The 14,286-nt window shown below is 33.5% G+C and overlaps 1 protein-coding gene across 1 annotated transcript; it reads right to left on the bottom strand.

Moving 5' to 3' along the window:
- Positions 1-785: 785 nt before the first annotated feature.
- LOC139494746 (probable ATP-dependent DNA helicase RecS) lies at positions 786-1,807 on the bottom strand. The gene has a single exon (XM_071282946.1). It carries the CDS (start codon positions 1,661-1,663, stop codon positions 854-856), a length of 810 nt encoding a protein of 269 aa, XP_071139047.1. The 5' UTR covers positions 1,664-1,807; the 3' UTR covers positions 786-853.
- Between the last annotated feature and the right edge of the window lie 12,479 nt (positions 1,808-14,286).

Raw genomic sequence — 14,286 nt, 5'->3', positions numbered from 1 at the left:
TTCAACAAATTCTTCAAATGAAAATAAAACACAAAAACTCAACATTGGCCAATGAACCATGAAACTGAGGTCAAAGGAAGACGTGTGATACCGGCTAGACAGACATTTTCAGTGGTTGTCTTTTGTTAGTGTGTTTCATATATGTTTCTCGCTTCTTGTTTTGTAAATAGATTAGACTGTTTAGATTTTCTGTTTGAATTGTGTTACACTGGTTATTTTGGGGCCCTTTATAGCTTACTGTTCGATGTGAGCTTTTGCTCCGTGTTGAAGGCCGTACTTTGACCTATAACTGTTTTAACTTTTTATACATTGTTACTTGGATGGAGAGTTGTCTCATTGGCACTCATACCGCATCTTCTTATTTATATGTACACCTTTTGTGCTTACAATCATTCCATATTCCACATATAGTTGACCTACTGCTAAGTAGTATTTAAGATATAACTTGAACCTTAAGCTTGAAGCGAGGTTCTGACAGACATGTATCTAGTCGTTTTAAGGTACCCATCTGAAATGCTGACATGAAGCTTGATACAAAATTTCAGGAAGTTGCTGAGAGTGGCACAAAATTTTATGGGACAGACATATCAGTGAACTTTCTTTTGGAAAGGTGGTTTAATTACAACAGGTGCCTAGATATGAAAAGTTGCTGGCTGTCTCATTGGTAATGATAACCATTTTCCTTTTTCCATTTAGATACAACAGAAAGGCAAATGAATTTATCTGTCTCATTGGCATTGTCACACTCATACAACTCATTTGACCAAACAGTAAATTATATGCGGTTAACTTTGGAAAAAAATGGCTTTATTTACATGATTTATTTACTACTTTTGTCAATTCATATTCTTTTTTAATCATCACAAATGTCTAGATCTGGTAGTCCCATTAGTTCAGCTTCATACTCAGCCCAGTCATAACTTTCTGTGTTGGAATCAGATTCACTTTCACTTATATTTGATGTGTCTGTGAACATTATTTCAAGTGGTAAAGATTCACATATTCCACAACTACATTTTAAAGCACAAAGATCACAACATGTGTGGCTGGTTTCTACACTTCTCAATTTATCCATGTCGGATTTCTTTAAGAAAGGTTGAAGTAAAGCTGTTCTGCGGCAATCTTTACTGCTGTACACTTGTTTAACGTCTACATGAACATGCCTACTGTTGTAAGAATTGTACAGAATTAGTCCCAAAGAAGGTTTACCATTTCTTCCAGCTCTACCCATTTGTTGAATAAGATCAAGTGTGGTTTTCGGTGCACCATACAAAATAATGTTTTGGCAGTCACAGATGTCAACACCCATGCCCAGTGCTGAGGTGGCTACGATAATTCGTAAAGAACTATCTGGCTTTTTAAGTTCCGTTAAAATCTTGTCTTTTCTTGATGTTGTACTCTCTGAATGATACATATTAATGTATCCAATATAACTAGGGAGTTCATTTGATATATATTTATACATTTTAGAAACGTCTATAATTGATGTACAATAAATTAATGTTTTAGGAAAATTTTCCTTCTCTTTATGCAAGCCATCTATAAGCCAGCACATAGCTATCTCCAGTTCAGTGTTAACTTTATTGACCACAATCTTAATGTTTTCCTTGTTTGGTGACATTGTAATGTCAGTCACATCTGGGCTTAGGTTTAGGGCATTCATTACACGCTTTCTTATTTTTAATGTACATGTTGCACTTAATGCGAGAACACTGGCAGTGGGACATATGGATCTAATTTCTCCTATGTGCTGGAACCATTTTCTGAATGCTGGTTTCCCATCAATATCTTCTCCCCTGAAATACAAATTTAGATAATTTAGCAACAGATATGTATAGTTGTTCTTATTTCATAATGCAGTTAAAACATTGCACCAGGCTAGGGGAGGGTTTTGCAACAATACATATCAATACATATTAGAAAGTTGTCTTGGTCAAATGACTGATTTAAGATAACATCAATAACAATTATAAAAAAAATGGTCAAATTTACAGTAAAATGTCAAAAAGTTATCAATATACCTACAACAGGTTTGCTGTTGAATTATTTACAATTATCCTATAAATATGGTCAATTGAAGGTAACATCTGATTGAATTATCCAAAAAGTGGTAAAATTTACAAACTAGAGGCTCTAAAGAGCCTGTGTCGCTCACCTTGGTCTATGTGACTATTAAACAAAGGAAGCAGATGGATTCATGACAAAATTGTATTTTGGTGATGGTGATGTGTTTGTACATCTTACTTTACTGAACATCCTTGCTGCTTACAATTATCTCTATCTATAATGAAGTTGGCCCAGTAGTTTCAGTGGAAAATGTTAGTAAAAATTTACAAATTTTATAAAAATTGTTGAAAATTGACTATAAAGGACAATAACTCCTTAGAGGGTCAATTGACCATTTCGGTCATGTTGACTTATTTGTAAATCTTACTTTGCTGAACATTATTGCTGTTTACAGTTTATTTCTATCTATAATAATTTTCAAGATAATAACCAAAAACAGTAAAATTTCCTTAAAATTACCAATTCAGGGGCAGGAACCCAACAACGGGTTGTCCGATTTATCTGAAAATTTCAGGGCAGATAGATCTTGACTTGATAAACAATTTATCCCCCTGTCAGATTTGCTCTAAAGGCTTTGGTTTTTGAGTTATAAGCCAAAAACTGCATTTTACCCCTATCTTTTATTTTTAGCCATGGCGGCCATCTTGGTTGGATGGCCGGGTCATCGGACACATTTTTGAAACTAGATACCCAAAAGATGATTGTGGATAAGTTTGGATTAATTTGGCCCAGTAGTTTCAGAGGAGAAGATTTTTGTAAAAGATTACTAAGATTTACGAAAAATGGTTAAAAATTGACTATAAAGGACAATAACTCCTATATGGGTCAACTGACCATTTCGGTCATGTTGACTTATTTGTAAATCTTACTTTGCTGAACATTATTGCTGTTTACAGTTTATTTCTATCTTTAATAATTTTCAAGATAATAACCAAAAACAGTAAAATTTCCTTAAAATTACCAATTCAGGGGCAGCAACCCAACAACAGGTTGTCAGATTCATCTGAAAATTTCAGGGTAGATAGATCTTGACCTGATAAACAATTTTCTAATAGTCAGATTTGCTCTTAATGCTTTGGTTTTTAAGTTATAAGCCAAAAACTGCATTTTACCCCTATGTTCTATTTTTAGCCATGGCGGCCATCTTGGTTGGTTGGCCGGGTCCCTGGACACATTTTTTAAACTAGATACCCCAAAGATAATTGTGGCCAAGTTTGGATAAATTTGGCCCAGTGGTTTCAGAGGAGAAAATTTTTGTAAAAGATTACTAAGATTTACGAAAAATGGTTAAAAATTGACTATAAAGGGCAATAACTCCTATATGGGTCAACTGACCATTTCGGTCATGTTGACTTATTTGTAGATCTTACTTTGCTGAACATTATTGCTGTTTACAGTTTATCTCTATCTATAATAATATTCAAGATAATAACCATATAACGGCAAAATTTCCTTAAAATTGCCAATTCAGGGGCAGCAACCCAACAACCGGTTGTCCGATTCGTCTGAAAATTTTAGGGCAGATAGATCTTGACTTAATAAACAATTTAACCCCATGTCAGTTTTCCCCTAAATGCTTCGGTTTCAGAGTTATAAGCCAAAAACTGCATTTGACCCCTATGTTCTATTTTTAGCCATGGCGGCCATCTTGGTTGGTTGGCCGGGTAACCGAACACATTTTTTAAACTAGATACCCCAATGATGATTGTGGCCAAGTTTGGTTAAATTTGGCCCAGTAGTTTCAGAGGAGAAGATTTTTGTAAAAGTTAACGACGACGGACGCCGGACGACGCCGGACGACGACGGACGCCGGACGCCAAGTGATGAGAAAAGCTCACTTGGCCCTTCGGGCCAGGTGAGCTAAAAAAGGATTATAAATCTATAATGAAGGTTTGGTTGGTCCAAATTCACTTCAAATACGTTTGTCAATACATATATTATCAGAAAGTATCTCGGTCAAATGACCGATTTGAGGTAACATCAAATACAATTATCATTACATATTAGAAAGTTGTCTTGGTCAAATGACCTATTTAAGGTAACATCAATTACAATTTTCAATACATATTGAAAATTGTATTTGATGTTACAGGTCAGGTCAGGTGAGCTAAAAAAATGGGCAAATTTACAGTAAAATGTCGAAAAAGTTATCAATTTACCAACAGGTTTTAACACATGTATTATACATTAATGTAAGCTAATGATTATCATTATAGATACATACCCCTACTATTATAAATGCCAAAACAATAAAAGTGTCAGATGAACTGTTTTCAAATCTTCATTTTCATTTGAGTGACTCAATACATTACTGTGACCCCATTACTGACATGTCATTAGAAACAAGAAATATTGCATCAATAAACGAGTTGTGTTGGTCAGACCTATTGTACATATGCTATTTTATTAAGGAGTAAAATAAAAATTATATGGCATGCAATAAGGGTTGAAAAAATTTCTGAAACTATTTAATCCAATACACTGCTTCAATTTCATTTAAGTGCCATCAGCTGGAGTTTTAACAGTATGAAAAGGCTTGTTAAGAAATGATGTACAGGTCTGTCTGAAAGCAGTGATAGCTTGGTCTACAAGACAGCATCTATGTAGTGAAAGAAAGGTACACGTATATTTATCACACATTTTTTTATAAATGAAATATTCGCTGATTCTTTTATTGTCAATTCTATGAAAAGTATTGGTTCCCGTAGTAATTATTAGATCTGGATTCTGATATCTGATATTCTCAAAATGTTGTGCTAGATTATGTTAATCTTACTCTTGACTGCAAAAACATATGTTCCTGAAAAGATGAGGATGACATAATCATTATGTTGTTCTAATATTTTATAGGAATATTATAAGATCACTGTTGGTAAGAAGTATTCTTGTCCTTTTTTGGCTAATTCTGCAATTAACATGAAACTTGATTAGACTGCTGCAAGCAGTTGTCACTCAACTGGCTGGTTTATAATTGCTGCACAACACCGTCACCAACTTCAGTGAGGACCTCACATGTATGGGATGTGGCAGGTTGGATAGGAAAATCCTTAAATAAGATCAGCAACCATTCTTATCCACATGTCTTTAAAGTAGAAAAGAGAGATGGACAGACCAAATTATTCTATAAAAAGTGGTCAACAGATAAGGTAAATTCTTAAACGCAATCTCTATGTAACAATTGTGTGCATTGTCTTACGATTTAATTTACTTTTTAAAACTGCAGTTGCAACTGTCCATTCCATCAAATGATAGCTACAACTCTTCCATAATAGTACTGATGTCCCTTAAATATACATTCAGTATATAAGCAAACTCTTGAGTACATTAGCTTGGCTATTAATACAATCCAGAATTTACTATGTTAGGGATAACATCAAAAGTTCAATGAAGGATAAAAAACTAAATTTACATAGTTTTTGCGTTTACCCCCTACCTCCCTCTTAACTTAATTTGGGAAAAATTGACTGACTAATAAGGATATATGAAAAATCAATGTCAACTTGCAGCAATTTGCCCCCCCCCCCCCCCCAAAAAAAACTATTTAAATTAAATGTTTAACCTTTATTGATTTCTTGATGCCGTCCCTTACTCCAGCCATTCATTACATCTTCCTATTTATATACTAGACAAATGGACAGCCTTTGAGATGTTCCCTTGGTATTTTCTACCCCTTGTTTAGCACATAAGTATTTTATCTTGGTTTAATAAATAATTTTAAGGTCTATATATCAGACTGATTTTAATCAATATTTTTTTTCAAGGTATGGCTTGAAACATCAGAAAAACTTTTAATGAATATACCTACAGATGCACCACAGCCTGTTGTTCCAAATTTGACCTATTCGACATAAAAAAATGGTTGATTGTATATAAAGAAACACTGAAATATGACTGAAGCAGGTCCCCTCTTAGACAGTCAGTTGGCCCCCTCCAGAAAATTTCTGGATCCGCCACTGATCTCAACCTGATGTTTTGCATGAACAAATGTTGAACTTTATCAATTCACAGATATTACAGTCATCACAGTATATGCTTTTTTGCCGAACAAGAATTAGGATGCATACAGAGATTAATTTCAGTCACTGGTTGTAAATTTTAAAGCCAGCAACCTACAGTTGAATGTGCAGACTAATGTAACTGACTTTGAAAATGTCGCCATATCAACTACCAGATGTGATTCTATCATCTTACCCAGGCAACATAGAGAAAGATACAGAGCCTTGGCTTGGTTCCCAAATACGAGATCAGTGATGACTTGTGCTTGTTCTGTGGTATCATGGATTGCTTAGCCTCTCCTGTTGTCGCGGATTTATCAAATGGTGTCCACCTTCTAAGAACCTTGTTTCCAGATTACCCACCAGAAGCAAGCCTTGATTATTTTGACGCAACGCAGCTTCATGTCAATGTCTTTGTATACTAATGCGCCAGACTTCAGCAATGTTTCCACCAACTATATGGAACGTCCATGATGCGACAGTCAACGGTGATTGAAGAACCAACAATGTATGTAAAGGTATAGTGTTTTTTCGCATCAGTTCCCTAGCTGTATTTTTCAATAATTAATTTGTCATTTTACACATTAACATGAATATATTTTGTTTCAGGTATATTTGGAAAAGCTAAAGAGACAGAATAAGTACCAAGTACTTTATAGTATCCATCCTATGTTTAAAGTCGGTGCCAAAATGTTAAGGGATATTTTTTTCCTGTATAATCATGATGACATGTGTAGCAAAACTCATTCACAGTAGAGTTGAACTAAGTACTACTCGTTATACATGAAGTCATACGTCCACTCACATTTCACAATTTGTATTTTTGGTGAATTGCATATTTTATATGAAGTTTGCAATTTTCTCACCACAGTTCCAATTAATCCAGTTGTGCCTTAAAATTATTCTCCTTAGAACAAAAAATAAACACATATATCTTTTGTCAATTCTGTACACATATATGCAAAAGACACACTTTGCACACCAGATTGAGTGATTTTATTAATTTTCATTTGACAAGACTGCAGTTTTTTAATCAAACTATTACTCCAAGAATTACAATTTATGATAGCCATGTTACTGTGACTTTAATCATTTATCGAGAGAAGACCAAGTGACCATATTTTAGAGCTCTTTATTTTTGTTAGATAAATTCCTCATTATATCAGCTGAAGTAATCAATTAGGATTGTAAAACTAAATAACATTGGTATCAACCTGTAAATTTGGATTCTTTTTTTAAGTTTATCATCATTTGCATATGCATAATTGGGGGCAAAATAAAATTGCAACTTATTGAAAATGCTCCAAGGACTTTTTAACTCCATGAAAGTAATTGTGAATTGCGAATTGTTGTAGTATCATAAAGTTGACAGTGGCCAAAGAAGGACAGTCAGAGACCTGTTAATTGAGGAGGCTAAAAACCTGTTAACAGATGACAAATTACTTTACAAGAATATGATTTGTTTATTTTTCTTCAAAAATATTTTAATATGTCAAAGGAAACGTATAGTATATATCTGATCCAAAACATAGCACATTTGTATTTTTTGAAAAAAAAAGTGAGACTATTTATGATTTCTACATTTTTATATGTTCTGCATACACATGTTGAGCGGTTCACACAAATTTTGCTCTGCCAGATTGATAAACAACTTGTTTATGTATATTCCACAGCTGATAGCCCAAGTACCCGTTCCAAAATCATAGACAATGACCAGACATTGGAAGAGGATAATAAAGGGTACTTAACTGTGCATCTTTTTATTTATTGAATCTTTATTAGGCTGTAAATCACTTACTTCAAATAAAATATAACCAACCATCCTGTCAGTTGAAATCAATCAATCTTATTTAAAAGACTATGAATGGCTCCCGTGGTAAAGTTATTGCATCTTTTAGGAAGGTAAATATATATATAAATGCACATCTGATGCCAGGAGCCTGGAATTAATTTTTGACACAATATAGGTTATAAATGTCTTAGACATTAGGAAAAGAGCAACTTTTTTTTCAAATGTTTTTCATACCCCTTGGAAATATAAAATCAGACGAAAACAGGGGACATTGGAAATCTCCTTATTTTCATATTCAAACTTGTATCTATAAACATGCATGTCTTTTTATTAATGTAAATATTTCTTAGCTTTCAGAATCACATCCTTCTCTTTTAGCATCTCAGTTGGAGGAGCAAATATTTCCTGTGGACCAAATTCCAAAGTACCAGATAATGTTCTGTCATGTAAGAGATCTATCATCTCACATCTTTCATACTTCCACATTAACCAAAACGCAGTTGAAAATGAGGGAGAGCTGATAAAACTACGGGGAGGGCTTTTCTTGGAGGAAATATCAACCCTGACTGTATGCCTTAACCACAGACAAAAGATTGGACTAGGTTGGAGCTGTGGAAAACTGTGTACATTGTCTTACTGTCCTGGTTACAATATTTTGACAAAAGATCAGTCAAGTTATCTGCTCCTTAAGGAAAACATATGTATAGGAAATATCTCAGGTAAGGCCACAATAAGGAAAAATATTTGCTTAAGCCGTGAACTGACCCGTTTTAAGTCTATAGGTTAAATCAAATTTCTTGATTTTTTATGGAGTTTTTCAAAAAAGAATACAAATTATATACAGTCCAAATCCTACAGGTTCATTCATAGTTTTATATAAATAAATATACCCCTATGTTCTATTTTTAGCCATGGCGTCCCTTTTGGTTGTTTGGCCGGGTCACGCTACACAATTTTTAAACTAGATACCCCAATGATGATTGTGGCCAAGTTTGGTTAAAGTTGGCCCAGTAGTTTCTGAGGAGAAGATTTTTGTAAAAGTGTACGGACGACGGACTTCAAGTGATGAGAATAGCTCACAGGTCGGGTGAGCTGAAAAGGTTAAGACTATATATCTTGATTTTCATATTTCAGATTGTGAATATATTTTGTAACAATAAAACTACAAAGTTACATTTTTATTGACTTAGTTTAGGCCGTCGGGACCCTTCTTCCTTTAATAGCAGAAGAGTCCTTCATGTTTTACAAACAACATTTGCAATCTGTTGTTTTAAGAACATGCTTAACTTGACAGAAAGGTGAACAACATAACTAGTAGCAGTAACTTAAAATTTCATTGCGGCTAGAAGCATTACTCCTTCGCACCAAACGCATATAAACAAGTGAAAGCCAATTCAATAAAACTCAAATTAACTGATTGTGAAAGTCTAATGATATATGTTTAACTTAATACAACGTATGCCGGGATCATTCAGAAGCTAACTTGTAAATATATTAGCCTTGTGGCAAAGCAAGAAAGAACCTTTACAAAAAAATACTCTGGAGATTGGAAAGTTTCACTCAAGCCATTAATCGAGAAAAAAAATCAGCTTTAGGCCACAGCAATTTATTTCTTGGTCTACGGATATTTGGACTCCAAAATTTGGGGCGAGCGAGCGATATGAAAATTTTAATACAAAAATATCTAATTTGCAAATTTTTGAGGCGAAGCTTGAAAAGTAAAGGCGAGCGATTGTAATTTTTTTTGCAAACATAAATTAGTAGGTTTGGACAATATTGAAACTTGATTTATCACTTGTACTTTGACATTTCTTTAATTTCTGAAATATTGTTTCCTGTTCACCAAGAAATAAAAAGTAAAAACACAAACATACTGAACTCCGAGGAAAATTCAAAAAGGGAAATCAAAAATCAAAATCAAATGTCCAAAATAATTAAATCTGGTCTATGTATGTGTGACTGACAATGAGACAATTCTCCACCCAAGTCATAATCAGTTTGGGGGCAACCCCTCAATGTTATAAATATCCCTTTTACATGTATTATGAGGGATCAATATAAGTTATAATATATTTGTTTGTACAAAAGGGCTCATATTTTCTCAAAGAACTATAAATATATCTGGTATTAAATGGTCAAAACATTTTGTAATATTCCTGAACTTTAACCATGTTTAACACATGTACTTTTAACAGTTGAATAATATTCAAAATAAGTGGACCCCTCTTTTAGAAAAAGTTGTTTAAAATATGATGTGACTCTTCTTTGTTTGAGTAAATAATTCTAAGTTTTCAAAGGTTTTGAATAGAAAAACTATACAAATCTTTGGTATTTCTTTTTCTTTTCTACATCAGTAAAATGATCCCTTGTCTGAGGGAGGGTTTTTCTCAACCTGATAATATTAAACACAGGTCAAAGTACGGCCTTTTACACAGGGCTTTGATACAGACCTAACAGCAAGCTATAAAAAAACCAAAATTATAAGCGTACACAATTCGAACAGGAAAACCAACGATCTAATTTATATATCCAAACGGGAAAATACCAATGAACAACACCAACAAACGGTAACTGCTGAACGACAGGCCCCTGAATCAATCAGGACAGGTGCTTAAACATGAAGCGGCTATAGATAGTTTTGTTTCGCCAGCATACAATATAATTGCAGTTGAAGGCAAATCCTTCAGAAGTTCTTTGTACTAACTTTATTCTAACAACGATCATTTTTTGAAAGGGAATATAAGTAAAGGGGAACGGAACCAATTTTGTGTTCCTTACAGATATTTCCGCTGTTTTAAGTTTAATAAATTTATTTCGGAGCACTCCTACTTTGGATAAATAGGTTTAATGCTAAAACAAATATTCTCATAGATATTTACACAGTTGGTGGGGTGCTTTAATATTTAAAATCGTTCTATACCGGCAAGACTGTGATTTTAAAAACAAATGTTGATATCTTTTTATAATATTTACAAACTGAAAACGGTGCGGGAAATGGACATGATTACATTTCCGGATGCGGGAAGGGGGAATATAGAAAAATCTGTTTTGACAAAAATAGGTAGGGCGGGTCCGTCGAACAAAGAATCAAATTGGTGTGGCGTTACAATGTTTTACAACGACAGAAAACATTTACCTTTTGTCTAGAAAAAGGTGTGTATCTATTACCTCTGTTTAAAAAAGAGTTTATAATTTAATCATGTCTCAAGATAGTTAATCAAAAAGTAACCGTTATTCCAGCTGCACAAAGGTTTATTAAAGGTTTATTAGAGGCAAGTAACACTTAAAAAGTGGCAAAGGGGTAATTTTAAATATTTAAATATCGATTAAATATGGAAGACATGCTGCTTTTCGGCAACCTTGCTGGTAATATAAGGCCACTATTGGCACATAGAAAGTATAGAGAAAGGCTACTTACCCTAAATGATCTGACAGACAAGCAGCTTCGTTCCAGATATAGATTTGGGAGACAATCTATCCAAAGGATAACTGATATTGTTCGTGATGATATTACACGCCCGACCCAGAGAAGTCACGAACTAAGAGCAGAAATGCAGGTACAAATGTAGATTTAAAACATTCTTGTAAACATGGTTTAAAAAACAGGCACATTATCCAATGTTTGTTTCTAATTTTGTGTGTTTTAAGAACATAACCACCATTTGCGACATCTTTTTTCTTAAACAGCTACACAAGATCACCTGCACAGTTAGTATTAAATCCTTTCATAAATGCCGAAATCCAAAATATTTGTCAAACATTTCCCACAATCAACTTTGTTTAAGTTTTTTCAAAGGGACGTAATACATTTTCCTTTAAAATTAAACTTTTTGTAAAGTCATTTGGAGAGGGCAGGGAAATGGGTTATTATATCTATGGAACTCCTTACAATTTATGTGACATTAATAGTGATCTCAAAGGGACATGCTGTTAAAAAACAATATTTTTTCTTTAACACTTAACTTCACAATTATCCTTTTCAGCGAATTATTTTGAATAGATATGGAAATTGGGTCTTTGTCAAGTTTGTAAATCAGTGGCAATTTATTATTTTTTATGAGTAACGCCCCTTGTAAACATTAACCATATGGATAATTGCATTGTTGTTGCTTTCGTGTATACAAATTTTGCCTATATCAGCAATGGATTTGATGATTTGGAAATCTGTGCTGAAATTTTTTTTTTAAAAGAGTTAATGCCTCTTGGAAATAATAAATATATGAATACTATTATGTACACAATGCGTGCCAGATTTTTCTGAAATTCATATTATAGGTTTATATGGGCAATAAGTTCTATAAAACAATTTTTGGAATGAGTTATGACCCAAGTAAATATTAATAAAGAACTTTTGGATGTTCCCATATGAGAGGTTCAATCATACATTGACATAACCAATATCAAACAACCAACACCCAGAAGTCAGTGCTGTGGAAAAAATGAAGGTATGTTTGGGTTGTAACCCAATTTCTTTTTAATTGAATGTGAAGTGTGTAGCCAGCGTTATAAAGTTAAACGAAGTACAGCAGAATCGTATACAGGGCTATGAAAAGAGCAATACACTGACTGATACATAGTAGACAAGAACACATTTAAATAATTGATGAGTTATATCTTTTGCTAAATGGCATTCAAATTTAGAATAAAACAATTAATTTCAATTGATATAGCAACCTCTTAAAAAAGTACAGAATGATTTTTAAGTCGAAGAGGAACTAAAAATGTGTACCTGATTTGATGTTAGATCGGTGGTTTTGTTTTGCTAGAGTCCATTATTTTCGTATCTAAGAAGTGTTTTTTGACAAAAGTATGTCATCAAATTTGGAAAGTGTAAAAAATATTTTCGCATTGAAATACTTGTTCTACCTGTCTTCAAACTTCATGATTCTTTTTTTATTTTTAGGTTACTCTCTCGCAGTGGTTTCTTGGAACCACCGAAGAAGGCAGTCAAGTGCGTAGATAGCAGTCTATATCGCGGTCGACACAACCCAGTGACACGTCATACCTCTCCAGGGGAATTACTCGACATACATGCCTACTTCAAGGAAAGACATGTTTCCCCACTCATCACAACCTTCCACCATGCAAGAACACTAAAAGGTAGTTACCCGAGAAACGACCATCGAGAGTGAAACAAAAAAGGAAAGAGGGTCTATGGTGCTGTTTAATAAATGTGTTGGATCCATTTCGCTCTTCTTCAGTTTTGAAGATCATTCAGTAGTGAAGATCATGCCTTTATTTGATGGTTTGGATATCTGGACTATGATACTGGTTCCGGGTGTTATTTTGTGAAAACGAGCAGGAACTTTCCCAATTGTGTTGTACCTGTGAAAGATGTTTCAGCCCCACTATTGTATGCTGAGGAAAACTGGGTCATTAGGATTCCAAAACTTCCAGACTTATGAATGAAATGTATGCCGTGTCTTGACATTCGTCAGTTGTTAATTCTTATATGTTGTTTTTGTTTTATCATTTATTTTGTGAATATTGTAAAAATTAACTGTATTTATAAATATTTTAATATAAACTGAATTGTTTCCTTTGTAAAAAGTTATATACATCATATATATATCATGTACAGTTTAATTAACTACTTTGTAGACCGACCTAAAATTTGCAATTTGATCTTTTGATTTTTAACTCATTATTAAATTTAGACAAATTAAATACAAATATAAAATATGATTTTTTGTCATTTTGGTTCATTCCGTGCTTAAAAAATAGTACTTTTTTTTTTGCTCATCTGACCCAAAGGTTCAATTCGTGCTTACAAATTAGTACTTTTTTTTTCCACAGGGCCAAGTGAGCTTTTCTCATCACCCGTCGTCGTCGTCGTTATTTTAAGATAAACGTGATATAGCTCGATGGAAGTAAATTAAATGTAATAGTGTGAAAAAGGAGATATAAAAGGCAATGTTTAGCACATACTATTTCATATAAATTAATATAGGTCTTGTTTTTGAATTTCAGCAATATAATAGAAGTAAAAGAGGAGTACTTAAATATACCAAAAACACTGTTAATGTCAGTTTTTCCTTCTGGGATATTTGTTACAAACATAAATATTTGTGCCAAAAAGAAGTAGGGAAGAGGTTATCGAAATGTAAGTACTTTTTTACTTTTGGTCCGATATGTTCCTCTCTTCACATAAAATCGGACATCAGAAACGGTTTAGTTGAGAAGAATAAAAAGACTGCTTTTCGCTTATCGTTATGGCGTCAATAAGTATCTGTGAATAATTATTAAAAAGAAATCTGTAAAAAGAATGTTTGAAAGACTTCTGAATATATTGAACAACTCTCACGCATCGGTGGGAAATGCGTAATTTTATTTCTCAAACTTAAGTAAGGTTTAATAATGTATTCTTCCTGAATTCCCCATATAGAGCCCTTCAAAGCTATGCCTCATGGGAAAATTCCCATGATGCATCCT

Source organism: Mytilus edulis, chromosome 11 (genome assembly GCF_963676685.1).
Source record: "Mytilus edulis chromosome 11, xbMytEdul2.2, whole genome shotgun sequence".
In the NCBI taxonomy this organism is placed as follows: Eukaryota; Metazoa; Mollusca; class Bivalvia; order Mytilida; family Mytilidae; genus Mytilus; species Mytilus edulis.
This window is presented reverse-complemented; position numbering and strand designations above follow the sequence as displayed.

What these genes read in the sequence shown, in the direction of transcription:
- LOC139494746 (XM_071282946.1), bottom strand. Translation starts at nt 1,663, where the DNA reads ATGAATGCCCTAAACCTAAGCCCAGATGTGACTGACATTACAATGTCA.